The 19,678-nt window shown below is 53.4% G+C and overlaps 7 protein-coding genes across 7 annotated transcripts; 4 read left to right on the top strand and 3 right to left on the bottom strand.

The window, feature by feature from the left end:
- Window positions 1-5,520: 5,520 nt before the first annotated feature.
- Window positions 5,521-6,153, top strand: IUM83_08978 (Transcription initiation factor TFIID subunit 12; the record flags this gene model as incomplete). The annotated part of the gene is made up of 1 exon (XM_067933385.1): window positions 5,521-6,153. The coding sequence occupies one exon, from the start codon at window positions 5,521-5,523 to the stop codon at window positions 6,151-6,153; it is 633 nt and encodes a 210-aa protein (XP_067781027.1).
- A 120-nt stretch (window positions 6,154-6,273) lies between these two features.
- IUM83_08979 (putative mutatorlike transposase) lies at window positions 6,274-9,027 on the bottom strand (the record flags this gene model as incomplete). Its single annotated transcript, XM_067933386.1, has 1 exon — window positions 6,274-9,027. The coding sequence occupies one exon, from the start codon at window positions 9,025-9,027 to the stop codon at window positions 6,274-6,276; it is 2,754 nt and encodes a 917-aa protein (XP_067781188.1).
- Window positions 9,028-9,207: 180 nt separating this feature from the next.
- On the top strand, window positions 9,208-10,032 carry IUM83_08980 (histidine triad nucleotide-binding protein 3-like; the record flags this gene model as incomplete). Its single annotated transcript, XM_067933387.1, has 4 exons — window positions 9,208-9,279; window positions 9,392-9,509; window positions 9,606-9,675; window positions 9,822-10,032. The coding sequence occupies 4 exons, from the start codon at window positions 9,208-9,210 to the stop codon at window positions 10,030-10,032; spliced, it is 471 nt and encodes a 156-aa protein (XP_067781160.1).
- A 91-nt stretch (window positions 10,033-10,123) lies between these two features.
- On the bottom strand, window positions 10,124-10,723 carry IUM83_08981 (GTP-binding protein YPTC1, variant; the record flags this gene model as incomplete). The annotated part of the gene is made up of 2 exons (XM_067933388.1): window positions 10,124-10,520; window positions 10,605-10,723. 2 exons carry the CDS (start codon window positions 10,721-10,723, stop codon window positions 10,124-10,126), a joined length of 516 nt encoding a protein of 171 aa, XP_067781169.1.
- A 142-nt stretch (window positions 10,724-10,865) lies between these two features.
- Window positions 10,866-12,798, top strand: IUM83_08982 (Tyrosyl-DNA phosphodiesterase 1; the record flags this gene model as incomplete). The annotated part of the gene is made up of 7 exons (XM_067933389.1): window positions 10,866-11,013; window positions 11,097-11,250; window positions 11,334-11,737; window positions 11,828-11,861; window positions 11,935-11,986; window positions 12,052-12,192; window positions 12,265-12,798. 7 exons carry the CDS (start codon window positions 10,866-10,868, stop codon window positions 12,796-12,798), a joined length of 1,467 nt encoding a protein of 488 aa, XP_067781168.1.
- Window positions 12,799-15,414: 2,616 nt separating this feature from the next.
- IUM83_08983 (Isoprenylcysteine alpha-carbonyl methylesterase ICME) lies at window positions 15,415-16,305 on the bottom strand (the record flags this gene model as incomplete). Its single annotated transcript, XM_067933390.1, has 1 exon — window positions 15,415-16,305. The coding sequence occupies one exon, from the start codon at window positions 16,303-16,305 to the stop codon at window positions 15,415-15,417; it is 891 nt and encodes a 296-aa protein (XP_067781024.1).
- A 2,300-nt stretch (window positions 16,306-18,605) lies between these two features.
- IUM83_08984 (Glucose transporter) lies at window positions 18,606-19,386 on the top strand (the record flags this gene model as incomplete). The annotated part of the gene is made up of 3 exons (XM_067933391.1): window positions 18,606-18,748; window positions 19,247-19,282; window positions 19,359-19,386. The coding sequence occupies 3 exons, from the start codon at window positions 18,606-18,608 to the stop codon at window positions 19,384-19,386; spliced, it is 207 nt and encodes a 68-aa protein (XP_067781171.1).
- Between the last annotated feature and the right edge of the window lie 292 nt (window positions 19,387-19,678).

Here is a 19,678-nt window from a genome sequence, read left to right on the forward strand (position 1 = left end):
TCACCAAAGGAAGGTGTTACACTACCAAAACAGAGGGGATTCATCCCAGTCCTAAAGCTGATGAAGCCACCGATAGCAAAGCGTAAAAATGCTGTACACGCCCTTTCACTTCACTATCTACCACTGTTCAATCTCCGGCATGCAGGAGAGCGACGAAGGCGGTTATCTTGACACGAACTATGTAGAACTGGGAATGCTATTTCGTATCGGGACTTCAAGGAGCGCCCAAGATGTACTCAAACTAACTTCAAGAAGCAGCGCCCAAAATGTACTCTAACTACCAAAAATCTTTTTGTCATAGAAGGTCTTTGCTCGCGATCTAACTCGCCACTTAGCTTAGTCGCGCCACGAATAGAGCCAACCGTTGCATTTGTCGCAGATGTAGGTGTCGTACACAACAGCTTCAGTTGAATTGATCTACTGCCTCACACCGTTCACTTGATGTAGCAGTGTTGCCGTATATTGAGAGTACAGTACTTGGTCCCAGCGGGTACAAGGTTGCCTCGAAATATCACATTTTATATGCGTTTAGCTTAACGGTTCTCAGCTTCGAGTTTTCAACGATGGCGGCAATGCAGCCGTAGTAAACACGCAGATAAGCTTCGCCCATCAGCGCGATAACCACGACGTTGGAACTGAGTCCATCTTTTTGTGAGCTCGGGCTGTTTCAACGTGGAATGTCTTTATCGATATCTTGGTCCCTGCCACGAGGACAAGACTTCAGTGCGTACCGGGAACCAGGTGTAATCGTCCATATAGGAATTGCCACCGCTGGAGTAGGATAGAGCATCCGAAAATACACTGTTTAAAAACGTCATTTTCGGTTGCCTAACGTATACTTTCGATATATAAATGTTTAAGAATATACGGGTCTGCTAATCTGCAAATGTTATCCCACGGTTGCGTAAGGAAAAAATAACTCCGCCGTACTACAGAGGGTTCTAAAAGTTAAAAATGATTACCTGGCTCTGAGCCCTCCATTCCAAGATTCTCCCTCCCCCCGTCGTGGCACGAACACTGGCACGCGATATTAGATCAGGTAAATCTTGCTGCTACGCTCGTGTTTCTGCCGCTACACCTATAAATCCAGGGCGTGTTTACGTTTGCGTAGCCACCCGAAGCAAAATGCCTTCTTACTCGGGCCACGGGAAGCGGAGCAGACCATCGCCTGATTATCCCCCCAAGTTGTCACGACAACAACAAGCGGAGGCGAAGCGATGGAAGATTAAAGTGGACAGTCACCAAGCACGGGGAAATGTCGCGCCAACCGCAATGACAGATGGAGAAAAGGAGTTCACGGCGCGTCAAGAGCATCTGCTGAACGAACCCTACCGCGACTACGTACGCAAACCCATGCAAGCGAAGAGAGACAACAGACCATGGTAAGACACGCAGCGGATCCACCACGCAATTCAGGCAATCGAAGAAACAAACGATCATGATATGCTTGGGTGGCGAAGCGCCTCTCAACGAAACGGGTAAGACGCTCAGATCGCACAACCACGAACTTGGCTCAGCTCGACACAGCTCAGCTCAGCTTTGCTCAGCTCTCCCTCAGCGCCGCTCAGCTTGGTCAACTCAGCACCACTTCTGCAAATCTCAGCTCTTCTCAGCTCAGCACGGCTTTGCTCATCCCAGTTCAAGGTGGTCGAGGCGTGTGTTCTTCCTCACTCTTGTGATCCCTTGTGCGGTCCGTCCTAGGGCTACGCTGTGGGCCCAGACTTGCGTCGGCCACACCAACTACTCCCGGTTCCGAATGTCTCCAAGTGTTCCCAGACGAAACTTGTACCTCGCCTGGCAACTCTCAGTTCGCACGTGTCTTTGCCCGATTCACCCCTCTTGAATATGCAGACACGACGTAGTCTACTTCTCTTCACAGGCCTTGGACTCTGGACCTTAACAGCCTCCTCCTTGCTCAGCGACTCCGGCTTCGAGTCGCTTCCAGTCACGACACTTCCTCCTGCGGCTCAGACTGTAAGCCTCGTAACAGGTGTGGTGAAGTGATTTTTCGCCCGTCGTCGAGGCTGCCTACAGGCCGAAAGTCATGTATTTTCGCCGATGTTCCAACGTCGGCGAGCTAAGCCTGTGCGGTGAAGCGATCTCTGAGTCTACACCAAGGCACTTAATTCGGTGATCAGAACCAGTCCGACCCAAGTTTGTACACGTGACACCGATCCGAGGAGTTTCGCCGAGGAGGTCGGCGAGCTATGGGGTCGGCCCGCGAATCAACTTAGTTTTAGTATGGGAGAGGCCGTAACAGCCCATTTTCATTAGATATTTGTGTAGGGACCCGTTGAGCCCAGCAAAGCAACATAAATACAGAGTGGAATTTTCGGGGTCCAACACAAGCGGCACGCGGCGACTCTTCGAGGTACGACCGTCCCCGTAGGACTAGATCGTGCCCACCGCTGAGATCGACTTACCGAAGTGACAGAAGTGATCTCGGCCGCCCGGCAAGTTCAAGAAGCGTGTGTGAGTGTGTGGTGTTTTCTGGACATCTGCCCCCAGGGCAAGGAGCTCGTCGAACGTACGAGCGCGGGTTTTCGGCCCGCCAGCGAATAAAGGTCGGTGCGACTTTGCACCGACGGCCCATCAAGGCGAAAGCCGCCGTCCACCCTTTGGTGAAGGGCACGGGTTCAAGGAGGAGAAGGAGGAGAAGGAGGAGAAGGAGAAGAAGAGGTGGACGAAGTATAGGGGGGCGCTGTGTGCTCGTGGCACGGCTCCTGGAATAGTTTGGCAGGTGTCTGGGAAGGAGCCACTACACCGCTGTAAACGGACTGGGCGATCTTCGGATCACCCGCCAAACCTACGCTCGACGATCGTAGGTGTTGTTGGTGTGGGAGTGGGAAGCTAACGATTTTGGCACGTCTGCTACACAACAGACCTCTCTTGGTTCACCGCAGTTCTCCGACATCTATTTGGTTTAACGCCATACCCGTTATTCATTTTGCCGGGCTGTCCGATCAACAATATCACGTGTTCATGGATGCAAGCGGAAGCGGCCTGTGCGCACTCGAGCCATCTCTAGAACAATACGTTCGACAATGCTTCACGGGTGATGACCTCAGCAATACCTCTATTAACGTTCGCGAACTGCGAAGTGCTGCTCTCGCAGCTTTACAATGGGGCCCAGTCTGGTTTGCAACGAGCAAAACAACGCGAACACACGTCCAATTTTACATTGATAATGTGAACGCAGTTGCCTGGACAAACCATCGCAACAGTCGAAACAAGGTCGCCATGATGTACAACCGCCTGCTGTCGCTCGCAGAATTTCAGTACAACATCGTATTCACCTCCTCTCACATCAAAGGGAAGCACAACGTGATGGCGGACGCAGGATCTCGCGCGTGGAACGCCGACCACGCACTCTCCGACAAATGGACTAACATGTCGTCTTCGTGGTCACAGGTGCCGCTCGAAGCACCCTTCGACAATCTATCCGACGTTTGGGATCATTGCTGCGCCAAAGCGCCTTGGAAAACACTACCACAATCACGTATACCCGCCATCGGAGCCAGTGGTGTCGACTCGCCAACGAAATGGGGTGGTCTCGGTGGCTCACTTCTTCAACAGCTTCTAAACGGTTGGCATACTTCGCCACATACTGCTGGGCCGGTGGATGGAATGCATGCGGCAGCAGAAACCAGTATTCCACTATCAAGCTCAAACTCGCAAGTGTCCAATGGTATCACAGGCGATACAAAAACTTAGTCCAGCCCAAACCTCGACTTGTTACTGCAAGGCACCAAGCGCATCTCCAATCCGAGGCGAAAGAAACAACCTCTGATTCCACCATTCTATGTCGCTCTCTCAATATTTCCAAGCCAAGACAGCGCTTACTTTGGGGAATCATGATAATCGGGTACATCTTTCTCCTTCGGCGACCCGAGTTCCTCAAGGTTAACAACATTCTACGGTTCTTCTGTCTCAAGATATGCAATACGTTCTTTTCCGATGACAACGGCCGACGAGTATCACGGAAATTAGCCACATCAGTGACGATCGGCCTAGAAGGCGCGAAAAACGATCAGTTTGGACGCGGTGCCTGACGCACGATGAATGCGTCGGGAGACAAGCTGTTGTGTCCTTTGAAAGGGCTCCGCCACATCCTTTGATCTCGACAACTCCTGAAAATGGTGTCCTGTAAACACCTATGCGCGTCACTCACAGCCACGGAAGTCGTGAACGCCATCAAGAACACCGCTCGAAGAATTGGTGTGCCGGCAGCAAGGTACTCGTCACACTCAATTCGCATTGGCGGGGCAACCGCCCTGGCCGCCGGCGGAGCTAACAAGCTATCCATCAGTTCCTCGGGCGTTGGCTCTCCAGCTGCTACGAAGAAAACCCTAGATTGGACGCCACGCAGTCAAAGGGGCTATCGCAACAAATGGTCCGGCGAGTCAAGTCATCTCGCGCAGCAAGCAAGTAATCTCAACCATGGGGCCGCTCACCACGCCCTTGACTCGACTAGCCAAAACACGTTGTCGTTTGCCCCCAATGTGCATGAAGGAAACCGTACCTCACAAATGAAACGGTTTGACGAAATCCTGAATTACATTTTTCTTAATGTTAAGAGGTGCCCTCATCCTGCAGATATGCTTTCTTCCTGTTAAGATCCGGCTACGAAATTTCAAATGTGATTGTTCAGATATTCTCCTTACTCGAGCGATTCAGCCGTTTGATTCTGAAGAAAAGAGCAGCTGCATACTACGCATTCTTGTATGTGAGTCAGATGTTCTTGGAAGAGATCATTGTTTGGCTGACGAGGTTCTTGTCGAGTTTGTTAGTCCGGTTTGAGAATGTTGTGTAGTGAACTTCAAACACGTGACGGGTGACTGCTGCGTCCATATTCCCAAGCAACAAAGGGTGGGGGAAGTAGAAATAGCAGCCGAGCGCTCATTTCAGGTGAAAGTACGGTAATATTTGGCGGTAGCACAAGGTAGTCGAGATGTCTTTCCATCGTCGGCATCTATCGTCGCGAGAACAACATTAATAACATCCTTGACGACATCGCCACAAAGCCGGTAGGGCTGTTTCTGCTCGATCCTGGCTTCCGCTGCTTTGAGATCAATGTTATCTAGTGGTTTCCGCGATAGTTCTGGAAATTCTTGGCGTCAACTCTGATCATTTAAAGTAATATTCTTAGCGCGTGCTTCTTGCTCCTTGACCCAGCTCGCGTTCGAGACATTTTGCAGCAGGAACGTCTTCATCGTGGCCGCGAAATGAGGATGTAGGCTTGTAGTTGCGTGCAAAACCTATTGTTAGACTTGGTTTCAAACCGCTTTCTCGGTGTTAAGAAATAGCATTTTTTTCAGAAAGAATTGGGCCGATTTGGCGAAATGGCAATTTAGTTGTTTTTTAAAACAACTTCAAAGCATTTCATTTGTGAGGTACGATAGCTGGGCCGGTGTTCGAATATTGACCAATTAGCGTCAAACATAAATTTACCTCCTTGTACCCTCTAACTTAGCGAAACTATACCCTCCTAATTAGCTCGAAACGAATTCAGTCGCAAAAATGGCGAGCGACAAGAAGAAGCGCTCGCCGTCGGGGCTGTCGCCCTCCGGCCGCGGTCCGGCGAGTCCGCGCGTGGCGTCAGCGCTGCTCAGCAACTCGCTGATGGCCGTGGGCGACTCTGCCGCCTCCCACCACGAGCCGCTGGCGCCGCCCTTCAACTCGTTCGCGAGCGCCAGCACGACCAACCGGGCGCTGACGCCCAACCGGCAGCTGGGCGAGCTGCTGCGCTCCATCGACCCCAAGTACTGCTTCCACCCGGCCGTGGAGGAGCTGCTGCTGGACATGGCGTCGGACTTCGTGCAGGACGTGGTGGACTTCTCCGGCAAGCTGGCCAAGCACAGACGCTCCACGACGCTGGAGCCGCGCGACCTGCAGTTCTGTCTGGCCAAGAACTACGGCATCTCGCTGGCCGGCGTGCTGCCTGCCACGGCGGGGGCAAACTCGGGCTTGAGGCCGCTGGGCCAGGATCTGCTGGTGCGCGCGCGACCAGCCAAGAACTCGCTGCACATGCACAGAATGGCGCTGAAGCGCAAGTCGCAGCTGCACACCAAGACGAAGCTCAAGAACGCGCACGCCTTGAAGCCCACCGAAGGCGGCAAGAAGGTGGTGCGCAAGGCCAGCGTCACCAAGTAGTGGTGTCAGATCTAGTGTCTTCACAGCGAAGACCACCGTTAATTGATTTTTTTTTGCTGTAGCACAGCTACCGGGATGACCAACTATTGGCATGCGTCTCCATACGCTTCAACGCAGCTTTTACACGATTTCACCGAGACTATTGACATCGTCCGTGTCGAACTCCTCCAGACGAGGGGTCTTGGCTAACGGGGCGGAAGAGTCTTCGCTGCCGACGGACATCGAGGACGACACGGCGCTCATGACAGCGGTGGACGTGTCTGTGGTAGAAGTCGAGGAGGCCCCACTGGTACTACTGTTCCCAGCACTTCGAGGACGCTTCTTGTACTTAGTGTTGCGTGCTGGAACGGCCGGGAGCAGTGACTGGTCTTTGTGTAAATCTTCACCAGAAGGAATCTCGATGCGCAGGTTGCGGTGCACCCCCGCGTACGTAGTCGCCTTGTAAATCGGGTCAAAACTGTCCAACAGCGCCGCCTCGTTGGCAAAGTGCATCGATGCCGCGATGAAATGGCGACATGGCAAACCGAGTTGGAACATTTGTCCGCATGTACAGGTACGCAGCGCTAAGTCCATGCGGTGGGTGATTTTCGGACGCGCACCCGTAAGCCACGCGAACGCGACTTGTTCATCACACCTGCGCACAGTGAAGCCGGCAGCAGCCTGCAGTTCTTGTCGGTATATCGCGTCGGCACCAGGCGTAAGCAGTGACGGCGACTGCCCTTCAACTGCTAGCAACTTGGACGCCGTTTGGCTCTTCTTGAAAATGCCGTCCATGAGGAATGCCAAGAATGTGTACATGAGGTCGAAAGGGGCCTCATCACTGCGCTGGATATCAGAGCCAACGATTGCCTCCTCCGCACCCGTACTGGCCCAACGATATAGTCTGACAGATCGATTGAGATGGTATGCCCAGTTCTTCGGATGGACCGCACGCAAAAATGCCGCGGCTGCAGCATTCAGCGCTTCGAGGTCCCCAAGTACCTTCGAAAAGGCTTCCTCTGTTTCCTGCCGCTGCAGCTCCCATATCATATCCTCCAGCGGGCCGAGCGCAGGAATGTTCTTATCGCGTGACATTTCATCAAGTAGACTTCGCACGCAGAACATAATCTTTGCATGGCGAGAATCGTGCGCCAGAGCCCGGAGAAGGCCGTTTTCACTGTGAGAGCAGTATATGGGGTTCCCGTCAAAGCGAGCACCGCCACGCTTGGCCAACGTAAGAAACCACTTCATATGGTCCAGCTCACTTGTTGGCAGCAATGCGAACGCGAGAGCCTGATACTCGAAATTGCCATCACGAGTGACGAGCACCGCCAAGCATCCCTGGTAACTCACTGTGTCGTAGTGCAGTATTTGAATTCCGCAAATTTGTTGCTGGTTTGCCAGCACAACCGCTGATGCATTCGGCATTATAAACGCGCGAATGAAGTGACCCTGAACATCTTTCTCGTAGCTCACGATCGATCCAGGGTTCTTTTTCGCGAATGCCTCGATCAAACTTGGAATGAACTTGTAACTCTCCGTAAGATCATCGGTAGATATTTCAACTACCAACCGCTGCGCTCGATACGCCATACCACGTGGGATCTTAATGCCTGACTCGGAGTTCATCAAGAAGTTGTCAGTCAGTAGCCTACCCGAAGACTTGGAGTGCGTGATAACCGCCTGGCGGAAGAAGCGCATTTCGGCAAGCTGCCGCGCCGTGGGCTTTGCTACACCCGTGCACGTGTCCGAGTGCTTCAGGTTCATGGCCGAAATCTTCCAGTTCTTGGACTTCCAGCCTTTGACGAGCTGCACGAACCACAGGCACTGCTCGTCCGAACACACGTACTTCTTGTTGCTTCCGCCGTTATTTCGCTTGCAGAGTTTGGAGCGCTTGCGCTGCACCACCAGTGCAAAATCACCGATAGCCTTCGTCGCCTCCTTGCCGGTGCTCCAGCGCATATCGTGCGTCAGCTGGTACTTCGACACATCCTCAGCCAGCCCCGTAGAGGTTAGCCCCAGCGAGTCCATCGATCCGTCCGACTTGGAAGCTGTCGCAGGCGGCGTCTCCCTCTTGCGCGCGTTAAAGTTGCACGTCTCCAGACACTCCTTCGAGTGCAGCAGACTCATCGACAGCACCGTGTAGCGGTCCGACCCATCGTCGGCTTCGTCCAGCACCACCATCCACCCACAGTTGGAATTGCGGTGGTTCTGGCACAAAATGCGTCGAGCCATGACGCTCTTCCCGCGCCACATCATCTGCGTGGCCTTCTCCGCCTGGGCGCGACGTCCCATCTGATGGGCCATTGTGCGGATAGCTGCGATGGCCTCTTTCCAGCTCTGGAACACCATGCCCGCATACACGGACGCGCCCATCAAGGCCGCAGCTTCACCTCCGCCTCCACCAGCAGCCAACGCCGCTGCGACGCTAGCGTTGGCGCTCGCCAGCAATTGGTCCGTCGTCACGGAGGACGAGCAGCCTACGGGCCCCACTGTATCGCTAGAGGCTGCCACTGCCCTCTTGCTCTCCGGACAATTGCTCCGGTGGTGGTCCACGTTCATGCTCGAGATCTTCCACTTCTTCTCGCCCTTGACGAACGACAGCCGCACGAACCACTTGCAGGCCGGCGCGTTCTCGCACTCGAGCACGACGGCATTGGACGAGGCCGAGGCCGCCACGACGGCGGCGAGCGCAGAGGGCGGCGCGCTCTCGTCTTCAATAGAGGAGGAGGTGGAGGAGAAGCCCAGCGCCGCTGCCGCCTTGCTGTTGGGCTTCTGCTGCTGGATGCGCACGCGTCGCTGCTGTGCCTGCTCCGCGAAGGTCTCGACCACGGCCACGGCGTCCGCGATGGTCGCGTAGCGCTCCTCCTTGCGCAGCGGCGCAATAGTGGCCATGCTTCCCGGGTCGCGACGGCTTTTGGCACGCGAGTGGACCGCACATTGAGAAAAACAAGCACCATCGCACTTAATGGAGACACGCGTCATCGAACTTAGTGAGGAGGGCGACGTCACCGTTACGCGGCGGTGCTGGCTACATTGAGCAGGGGACATTTTACGCCCGAGTCCAAGCGCCGCATGAGGGGCGTCCGAGGCGCCTGCACGTTCTGCTGCGAGACGCTCCGAGCGAGGAACCACGTCGTCTACGAGGTAGGAGGGAGTGGCGTTGGGTTTGGTCTTGAAAGCGCGTGGATTGCAGCCCGTCCCGTCGAGTTGCAAGGCGCTCAAGCTGCCGTGTCCGTCGTGACTGCTGCTGTCCCAGGATGCCCGAGTCATCGCCATGCTGGACCACAACCCACGCGCAAAGAAGCACGTGCTGGTGATACCGCACGAGCACATCCGGTCCGTCGACGACCTCACGCCAGCGCACTACGACTTGCGTACGTACTTAGCATCCCGTGATGGTCTCGATGTGCTGTCCACCATTGGTCCACATTGCAACTGTACTGACCTCTTCGATGCTACGGTGATGACAGTGGAGCACATGCTGACTACGGGGAAGCAGATCCTGGCGAAAGATGGTTTCGTTGACGCTGAGAACTGCCGGTAGGTGATGTGCATTGTTGCTGCAGTCTTGCGTCATGGTGATGAAGCCATGCAACGACGTTGACCGCATTCTCTGCTACTATCTGCCTCTCTTTCTCGGTCATTAGGTGCTAAAACTCCCTTTTCCATGTTCATATCTGCACTAGGTTTGGCTTCCACCGTCCGCCGTTTGCGTCGGTGCCGCATCTCCACATGCATTGCCTCGGTCTGCCGTTCCTGCCAGCTTGGAACAGGCTGCGGTACACCGAGTCCATGCTGCCGTCGTACATCAGTGCGGACAGTGCTCTCGCTGCGCTGCGCACCAAGCGAGACACTCTAGACACCACCAGCTCCTCCGTTCGAGGCTCAGACGAGTGACCTCTTAGACACGCCGAGCCCGTACCAAAGCATATAACTAAGTAACATTAAGGCTCGCCGTCCGCTCAGCTCGACCTTCTATCGTCTGCGTCTATTCGTACGTGCCGGACTCGATGTACTTGAACTGCTGGCTCTGTGTGCTCTGCGGCTTGGACTTGACCACGTACTTGTTGACGCGGATGGCCTTGAGCAGGCCGTCCGACATCTCGTTGAACGTCTCCTCCAGGCTCTCCACCGCGTCGTTGTGCGCGAGCACGAGCTTCTGCAGCGCCTCCGTGTTCTTCTCGCGGGGCTTGTCGGCCATGAGCTGCCTGTCCTCCTCCTCCATCTCGGGGTCCTCCCGCGTGCGCAGCAGCAGCGGGATGTCCGCCGGGTTGGGCGTCGACATCCTCGGCACGCACGCGAAGTGCTGCACCAGGTCCGGGATCTCCTCGTTCATGTTCTCCAGCTGCTTGGAGATGACCATGTACTGGCTCAGCAGCTCCGGCCTGCAGTCACAAACGCCACACTGGTCAGTCGAGCTCCGCCCCAAAACAAGGCTGCGCTTCGGCCCGCTCCAGCGACGCTCTCACCAGGTGCTGGCCGGGTTCCAGGCCAGGTTGTGCTCCAGGCGCGCCACCGTGTGGCGCAGGTGGTCCGCGCGCGCGCGGATGCTGCTCAGCGCGCGGTCCACGTCGCCTCCGGACTGCATGGCGAGGCGAGGTGTGCTATTCTACAGTGACGGCGCCTTAATTTCGACTGCCTGGAAATTAGTGTCCATCCGAAAATAACAAAAGTCCGAAAATAGGTCGAGCATCCGAAATTAAACGACAACGGACAGTTGAAGTGGGTCCATGGCGGACGACGACCGCAAGCCCAAGCGCCAGAAGCTCGTAGACGCCGCTGCAGAGGCAGCAAATGCAGCTGCATCTGCTGCTACCGACGCCTGTGAGTGCGCGTTCCACTTGACGCGGCTGAAAAATGCCCCGGAAGCGCACAACGGTGCGTCACAAACCGTGAAATATCCCTCTCTCTCTCTCTCTCTCTCTGGAATACCTAGTAAAGTGAAGTGTATTCCGCTCCAGTGCACGCCAAGAGCCTGAGCGACCTGCTGGAGGGGGAATTCTCCCGTTGCCTGCTGACCAACTACATGTACGACCTGCCGTGGCTGTTCGCCGAGTGTCCGAGGCTGAGAGACGTGCCGGTGCTGCTGGTGCACGGCGAGAGAGATCGACACGGGTGCGTTGGCGGGATTGCTCTCTCATTTGCGTGGATAAAGTTATGGGTTATTGATTTTTACTGCTGTGGTGGTGCTGGTGTAGAATGACGAAGGAGTGTCGGGAGTATGCCAATGTGACGCCGGTGGCTCCGCCGCTGCCGATCGCTTACGGGACGCACCACACGAAGATGCTGGTGGCGCTGTACCCGGAGAAGGTGCGGGTGGCGATATTCACGGCCAACTTTTTGTCCAACGACTGGGACACCAAGACGCAGGGCGTGTGGTTCCAGGACTTCGGACTCAAGGTTCTGGAGAACAGTGACGATGAGGAGACGGAAGCTGTCGCGAACTCGGCTCGTGTTAATGACTTCGAGGCAGACCTTGTTCATTATCTGTCGTCGTTGGGGACGCCAGTGAAGTTATTCTGCGGTGAACTGAAACGCTTTGACTTTTCCACTGCACACGTCGCGCTGGTCCCATCAGTGCCTGGCGTCCACAAGGGAAAAGGTACGAGCTTTGAGATGCATGTTCAACTCGGTACAGTTCCGTTGATAGTCGCGGTGCTAAGTGTTGATCAATGGTGCTGCTGTGAACCAGACATGGAGAAGTACGGACACCTTCGCGTCCGCAAGTGAGTCGAAGGTTTTTATCGTGTTCGAGGTGATGTTGCGTGTCTAACAGGTCGTACTCGTGTGCCTTAACAGACTTCTGAAGATGTACCAAGTGCCACCGACGGACAACCCCTTGATTTGCCAGGTGAGTAGCAATAAGTTGTGATTTATACAATGTGTGCACTTATCGCTTCGGTTTCTGGCTTGTAGTTCTCGAGCTTGGGATCACTAGACGAGAAGTGGCTCTTCGGAGAGTTTGCGGAGAGTTTTTTGCCCGGCAAGAAGAATATATCCCCAACATCCATGCCAGTTCAGGCACTACACATTATTTGGCCTTCCGTCGAGGATGTGGTAAGTTCAATAACGGACCAGAGTTCGCCGCATTCAACATGTGAGCTAACTCGGTTTTGTTGCTTATCACAGCGGAACTCCCTCGAAGGATGGAACTCGGGGCGGTCGATCCCGTGTCCGCTGAAGAATATGAAGCCGTTCTTGCACAAATATCTTCGGAAATGGACACCGCCGACTGAGCTTCATCGGCAAAATGCCATGCCGCACATCAAGTCGTATGCTCGCTTCAATCCTAGCGACGAGGCTGCGGGTGAGCTGGACTGGGCCCTTGTGACCAGCTCCAACTTGAGCAAAGCTGCGTGGGGCGCACTGCAGAAGAACAAGTCCCAGTTCATGATCAGGTCGTACGAGTTGGGCGTATTGTTTCTGCCGCAGCTCCTGGGGCCTGCAGACGATAATTGTCCTCCAGCGCGTCTTGTGACGCTTGGGAGTAAAGCGGCTGAACGTTCCGGCGTTGAAGTATCCGAAAGCCAACCGACCGAGCTGCTGCCACTACCGTACGGATTCCCGTTGACCACGTACAATCCGAAACAGGACAAGCCGTGGGTCTGGGACCTCGTTCGTGATAGCCCCGACATCTTCGGGAGCGCCTACATCCCTCACTAGCAACCGATAGCATGAGACAATAAGACGGAAGGCGTTCTTCATGGTTAAATCGGGTGGTAGTGGTGACTCTTCGAGTCTGTTAGCGGATACGTTCAGGAGTCTCAGCGTAGCGGCTTTTGGCTCATGAAACGGAATCCCCAGCGCAGGCGCAAGATCCAGCCGCGCCACAGATCCTTTGTCGACGATGAAGGCGACTACGTGTGTGCGGTAAGGACAGTTGATGAGTTCTATGCTTCAAAGAGGTGCTGCTAGGCTTACAGCTAACCACGTTATGTTTGACGTCAGGGTGGTTCTCCCGACGGACGAGCTTGTTCGAGTGGAGTGCCGTGCGAGTACGACTGTAGCTGACCTTCTGGTGATGCTGGAAAAGCGAAGGTCTATACGGAAAAGCAATGGCGTTGAGAGAAATGGAGACGAAGACCACGTGCCTTGTGATAACAACAATTGTGGCGCTGACCCGACCACTGAGCAGAGTTTGGCCTGGCGTTCAAAGAGACCGAAATCCTCGTTATTCCCGGGGAAGCTCACTCTCGTACGTCATTACACAGAGCTGAAGGCCGAGATGTTGGTCGTCGATGAGGTTAAGGATTTGGACATCCTGGAGTTCCAGCATATTGGTCCGGGTTCTTCCGAGTGGATTCCAGAAAGCAATTTCAAGCAATCTCGGGCTAGGATATCCCCTATCATTAGATCGCCATCGCCCAGGACAGTGAAGGAGGTTCGACCGCTATCGTCAATCCCGCTGTGGCAGGTAAAGCAGGATCGAGCTGGCCAAAGGATACCTGCGCCATGCCAAACTTGTAGCGCGGCAGTGGAGCACCTTGCTTCACTAGCATTGACGAGGCATCCGGAGGCGAGGTTAAGGAAATCCATTCAAAACTCGACCGTCAGACAATCGGCTTTCCGGAGGAGAGGAGCACGAAAGCGCCCAAGCTCTCGAAGCAAACGAAGATGTTTGCTGTTTACAAGTTTTCAAGAACGTAGGCGAGCAGCCAAAGTGCGAAAGTATGCGGAGCGCATTCTCCTTCAAGCGGGCATGCAAATGATCGAGCGCATACAGCTTCTTCAACAGGAAGTCCGAAAGTTGGTGTTTATTCTCCGCGATGCCATATTGGGCGGCAGTGTTTTGACCGCAAATGATCTGTTGACCTTGGCAAGAACGATGGTTATTGCATTGACGCACACGGGTGTTGGTTCACGTCCTGATACCTTCCCTGCTTCTGACGATACAAAAGAGAATACGGTTCGGAAGTTATCATGGAATATCACTGGCAAAGATGGAGGCGTCTCTATTGTAGTGGAAGGGTGGGTCGTGACTGCGGAGTGGGGTACTTTTTGGAGAACACAGCGTAAGGAGTATGCGTGCCTGTGCGATAATCACATGCTCTATTTTTTCGCAAGTCGCATTCATTGCGCGGATTTCGTGTTCGAAATGGGGCGTGAGCGCGAGGGCAGTGTATCGGAAGCAAGCAAGCGTCTCTTGAAAGACAACAGTCCACTGAGCCAAATCGATTTATCGGAGACTGACTGGAGTGTGCGGAAAAGCAGTATTCTAGGCGAAGGCTCGGACCAGCCGCATCGCAATGCCTTTGCGTTTTTCGACTCCAAGGGAAGGATGCAATTAGTCTTGGATGTAAATACTGCGGCAGAAGCCACACTGTGGGCGCGATTGATTTCTGCAGAGATCAGTCGAAACAACCTGTTTTCACGAATCCGCGAGTTTAATGGCATATCTGCGAAAGCCGAGGATGAAGAACACAGCCAACATTTGAATCCCCTGGCCACGTGGATGGAGATAATGACTCAAACCTCAGCATCATTTGGTGAGCAGCACTCGCTAATAATTCCGCTTCGCTCGCTCTACTCACAGATAGATCGCCTGAATGGGACAGCGCGGGCAGAGCGGTACAAGTCGTGGACACTCAGTCAAGCATTGAAGGATCTGCAGCGAGATCGTGTCAAAATTAACCGACTTCTTCTTGCTGGTGCTTCCTTGGAAGCTAATATCCTCGCGTTGACTCTCGAGATTTTGAGATGTACAGAAACAGATGAAGAAAATACTGGCGGGAAATCAAAGCCCGGTGAAGCTATAACCTCGGCATCTGCTTCAGCTAGAGAAATGACAGCTCTGAGGTTCGCGCGACAGGTGATCATCTGCAGCTCACGCACTCACGGAGGGGGGGACATCCTTGACACACTGCACCTGCTATTTGGCCACGAGAGATTTTGCATATGCCCGGATGCACAATCAATGGAGCCGATTGAAATCAGTATTTCTAAGCCGGTGAACACAGGTTCGACCCCCAGCGCACAAATAACAATGAAGATGGTCTATCGTGTGATCCCGACAGATTCGATTGGGCCCATGGATGACCGCATTTACACAAACGGAAATGATGCTACCAACACATCTGTGGCGAAAGCAAAATGCTCGAGTGGAGATGTTGTTCAAGGCGGAAGACCTGAGCACCTTGAAGCAAGGGAATTCAAGATCCTGGGCACATACACACAGACACTGAAGTGTCACTTCACGGGAGCCAATGATATGGAAGGGTGTGTGCAACTACAGTTTGCAGGATTTTAGCTTCCTCAAAAGCCATCCATTTTGGCAACTTGTTAACGTCTTAGAGAATACGACGAAATCTTCCTCGATCTTCCAAACGGAGTTATCCACCACGGGGTTGACGTCTGTGCCAACGAGTCGGACGGTTTTACGACTTCGACGAAACCAGGAGGAGAAGTGATGTTGGCCATCTCGGTGGGCGTAAGGGTAGTTGGGGTATGGCCCATTGTAGTGATGCTGGTGTGGTCAACTGGGGCAGGGATAACGCTGGATTGGTCTGTTGGTGGCATAGTGTTCGCAGCATCGTCGCTCGAAGTGGTGGCTGCGACATCAGTTGTTCGTAGCTCCACTGGTCTCAGGAATCGGTCGGCAGCGTTGACAGCACGCAGAGACACGATAATATCGGCCTTAGCCTGCTTTAGTCCTGCTTCATCTAGCTCGTCCGAGGACCCAAACACGAACCGGTTCCAATTCAGCAGCTTCATGGACCACATTTTCACCAGATCTTTGTTGGCCGCGAAGAAGACGACATGATAGCTCCCGCTCACTACCTCTACGGAGGATGAAACAGCGATCTGGGGCACAAACGCCTGCTCTCGCAGTTCAGAGCTATCGTCATCATCGCTGCTGCTGTCCGAGCTCGAACTTGACGTATCTTCCACGAATTGTTGCACCGGTGGGACCGACGCTGTTCGCGCTTTCAGCTCAAAAATGTTGAGCGAGTACATGGCATTCACCTCGATGCGATGTGTGGTGAGCTGAAAGGATTCCACGGGCTCATCGACTGCATCCGGGGACTCGTAGCCACGCAGGTAACCTTCTTCGATCACGTAGTAGAGCAACCGCGACCGGACCGGTGCGCTGGCATCAGCTCGCTGTCTCCATGCTGGACGAGAGTCGGGGAAGCAAGCTTCAACCGGCACACGAATCAAGTAGCCTTCCATTCGAAACAATGCCAAGGTAGTTCTGTTGCTGAGTAGATGTTAGTCGACTGCAGTTTAGAGTTGTCCAGTTCAGAATTACGGATAAGACCTCAGGTGAAGGGGAAAAGGTGTTCGATCGATTGGAGGCAAATCGAATAATGAGCGAGGCCTGGCCAACGGAGGAACTTGGACCAGACATTTCATCTGCCTTACGTCCTCGCACTAAATCGGTCAGACGCAACCATTGGTCTGTGAACGTTTCGGGATGGTGACGGATATCACAATGCGCACGCCTGGGGCGTTTGCTTCTGGATTCATCACTCACTGGCCATTTGAGGGATCGATGCTGCTACCTGTATGCTATGAACTGCGGTACCGCGCTTTCTTTTTTGTCTTGTTGCAGGTGAGCAGTAGCGCTCGTAGTCTGATCAAATAAATGAGCCGCTGCAACCACGCGCATTCCCATGAAGACGGCACTTCTGCATCTGAACTTCGTTCGTTTGGGTGCTATGAGTAACGCGTTGCCTCCATACCAACACGCTCCCGGCGACGTACCTCTCCGCACGCAACGATGACAGCAGGGGTTACTGTGGCGATATCGACGTCACACTTCTAGTGTACAGCCCCGGTAAATTATCGCCGTTGTGTGAAACGAGGAAGGGCTTGAAGGGCACCAACGCAACACCCGCACGCTAAAAAGTTCTTAGTAAGAACGCATGCACGAAGTCATCAGCACACATACAGATATGCATGCGCAATGGACCTGTCCCTAATCCTCCGTCTCTGTCGATGAAGGCAGATATGTAGTCCGTCTTTGTATCCTCGACTGCTATCGTTCGCCAGTGGTGCTGTGTTGTTGCCTCCAGCTTGGTGCCCGCCGGCAACTTGCCAGTGGGCACCAAGTCTTGCGTGCTTTGTTGGTTAGCAGCTTGGTCTCCACGGTGGAGGCTGCGGTCCGTGTGTACTTTATCGATACCGTAATGCCGGAACGTAGCCTGTTTGTGTATCACTTGGAACTGGTTAGCACTTGAGCATCCCTGCATGCCTGGCACCACTGGCGCCAGGCATGCGGTGCCGCACCAACAAATTTAGCAACGAACAATCTGCCCCATTGAGCCTCATTTTGAGGCGGACTGCACCGTATGCATGCACTTGAGATCCGTACGATGGATACCATATTCAGGATACGGTAAACGCTCAAGAAGTTCAAGCAGTGAAATGAGGCAATTGTTCAGCCATGCGGAATTTATACAGTGAGTTGTCCTGATAAAAGGGCCATCTTCAAAGACAGACCAGAGGTCTACTTCACTATATGTACATACCATAATCAACTTCGATATCTGAAGGCAACTACACCTTTTCAACTTCAAACGAGTTCAGCTTGAGCGCCTGCGGGCAAATTCCAAGCAGAATGTTAGATCAAAACAGCAATACTCTTTAATTGTATATTATATAATAAACTGTATGATATACATGTATCTCCGTTCATAGAGTTGAAGAGTGCGATTTGTCTATTGGCCAGCAGTACATTGCAAATCTGCCAATGACTTGTGTATAAAAGTACGAAGTAGCCTAGTCTCTATGCAATGCCACTTTTTATCTTACATTTTGCAGTATCGACCTTGGAATTGCCGTTTTGAAGTTGGAAAGGTGTACAGTACTTGTGCATGTAGTATACTCGAGGTTTTCAAGAACTGCTCGTTCGGTCATCAACGGCACGGATTGGTGAGCTGGTACACGTAAGGTAGTTCCTCGTTGCACTGTACAGTAGAATACATATCGATCGACCAACTAAGGTTTGTACAGTACAAAAAATTGTTGGTCGGGCAGTGTTCACCGACAGGTGCTTTTAAGTTCAGTCGGCTTTGAGAGTTGAACACCAACCGAGCATTGGCAGGATAGCCGCGACATTATACCCACCGAAACCTTAATCAAATCTTGCTGTGCTGTAACCTACAGCCTGCAAATGCTTGTTGATTGCAGCTTGCAATTTGCTAGATGTATGTACCCGTAAAAAGGGAGGGAGAGCAACGGGCCGACTTGAGGTAGAATCTGCTGCCTCTGTGACGACGGCAGCTAATGGTTGGTTCTGCGGGTCATCGGCGAGTCGACCAGCCGCTTCAACACCAAGCTACATTTTCAAAGCCTCAACACGCAGTGTCCGTATCTACACCAGAGTAATCCAAGTAATCACCACCAAATGCACTCAAAGGTTGGTTGATTATATTCTAGAGCTCCATTTTCGATTTATCTAGCAACCAAACAGCACCGAGTGGCCAATCGTGCTGGCTGATCAAGCCAACTTCTCCGTCGACGAAGCAATGGTGTCCGAACGCCACGATAAAACTGACATTGCGTACTTCGAGAGTTTTGACACCCCGAACAAGGGTGCCAACGTCCACATCAACGCCTTCGACGACAGTCACAAGGCTGCTGCGCTCCAACTGAAGCCCAAGCCTCTCTTGTACACCAGCATCCTTGTGTCGCTGCTGCAACCGTTCCAGAGTGGTTGGTCTACCTCGCAGATGAACCTGGCGCGCTACAACACAACGTCCGAATGCGATGCTCGCCCCGTCGCGGTAGGCACTTGCCTCATGTTCCCCGGACACTCGAAGTTTGAGTGGACTTTTGCTGAGAACGCATGGATTTTCGGTGCTATGATCGGCGCTCTGGGCTGCGGATACTTCAACGACACGCTCGGTCGCAAAAAGGTTATGATGTTCAATTGCATTTTCATGATCATGGGTGGTATCACCCAGGCAGCGGTATCCAATATTTGGGAATTTGCTGCGGGGCGTTTGATCGCAGGATTGGCCTCGGGCACTGCTACGGCCACGGTTGGTGCGTACGTGAACGAGTTATCTCCACCCCACATGCGCAACACATTGGGTCTGGGCCTGCAGATTTCGGTAACCATTGGCATCTTGCTCCCATCGGTTTACTTTTTTCTCGCGGGCTCCAGCTACCAGTACGGTTGGCACTACTTGGCGGCATTCCCGTGCGTTCTCGGAGTTTTGTTCTTGCTTTTCGCGCCATTTCTCAGTGTTGAAAGCCCTGCTTGGTTGCTCACGCAGAACCGCCGCGAAGAAGCGCGCATGGTGATCTCGCGGCTGTATGGTGAGCGAAATGTCGGGACCGTGCTGTCGTGGCTTGCGGTGTCGAACAGACTCGCTGATTCCGAGATAGGAAGAATTGCTGGCGAACCGCCCACAAAGGATTCAGTGTTTGCCCCTCGCTACCGTCTGCAACTTGCTGGTGCCATCTTGCTTTCATGCGCCCAACAGCTCTCGGGAATTAACGCTGTGTTCTACTACTCGGGCTTCATTTTTTCGGACATGGGCATTTCGGACTCACGTGTTGGTACGCTTATCATCGACTTCATTAACGTTTGGCC

The sequence above is a fragment of the Phytophthora cinnamomi genome (genome assembly GCF_018691715.1).
Source record: "Phytophthora cinnamomi strain GKB4 chromosome Unknown Contig120, whole genome shotgun sequence".
In the NCBI taxonomy this organism is placed as follows: domain Eukaryota; phylum Oomycota; class Peronosporomycetes; order Peronosporales; family Peronosporaceae; genus Phytophthora; species Phytophthora cinnamomi.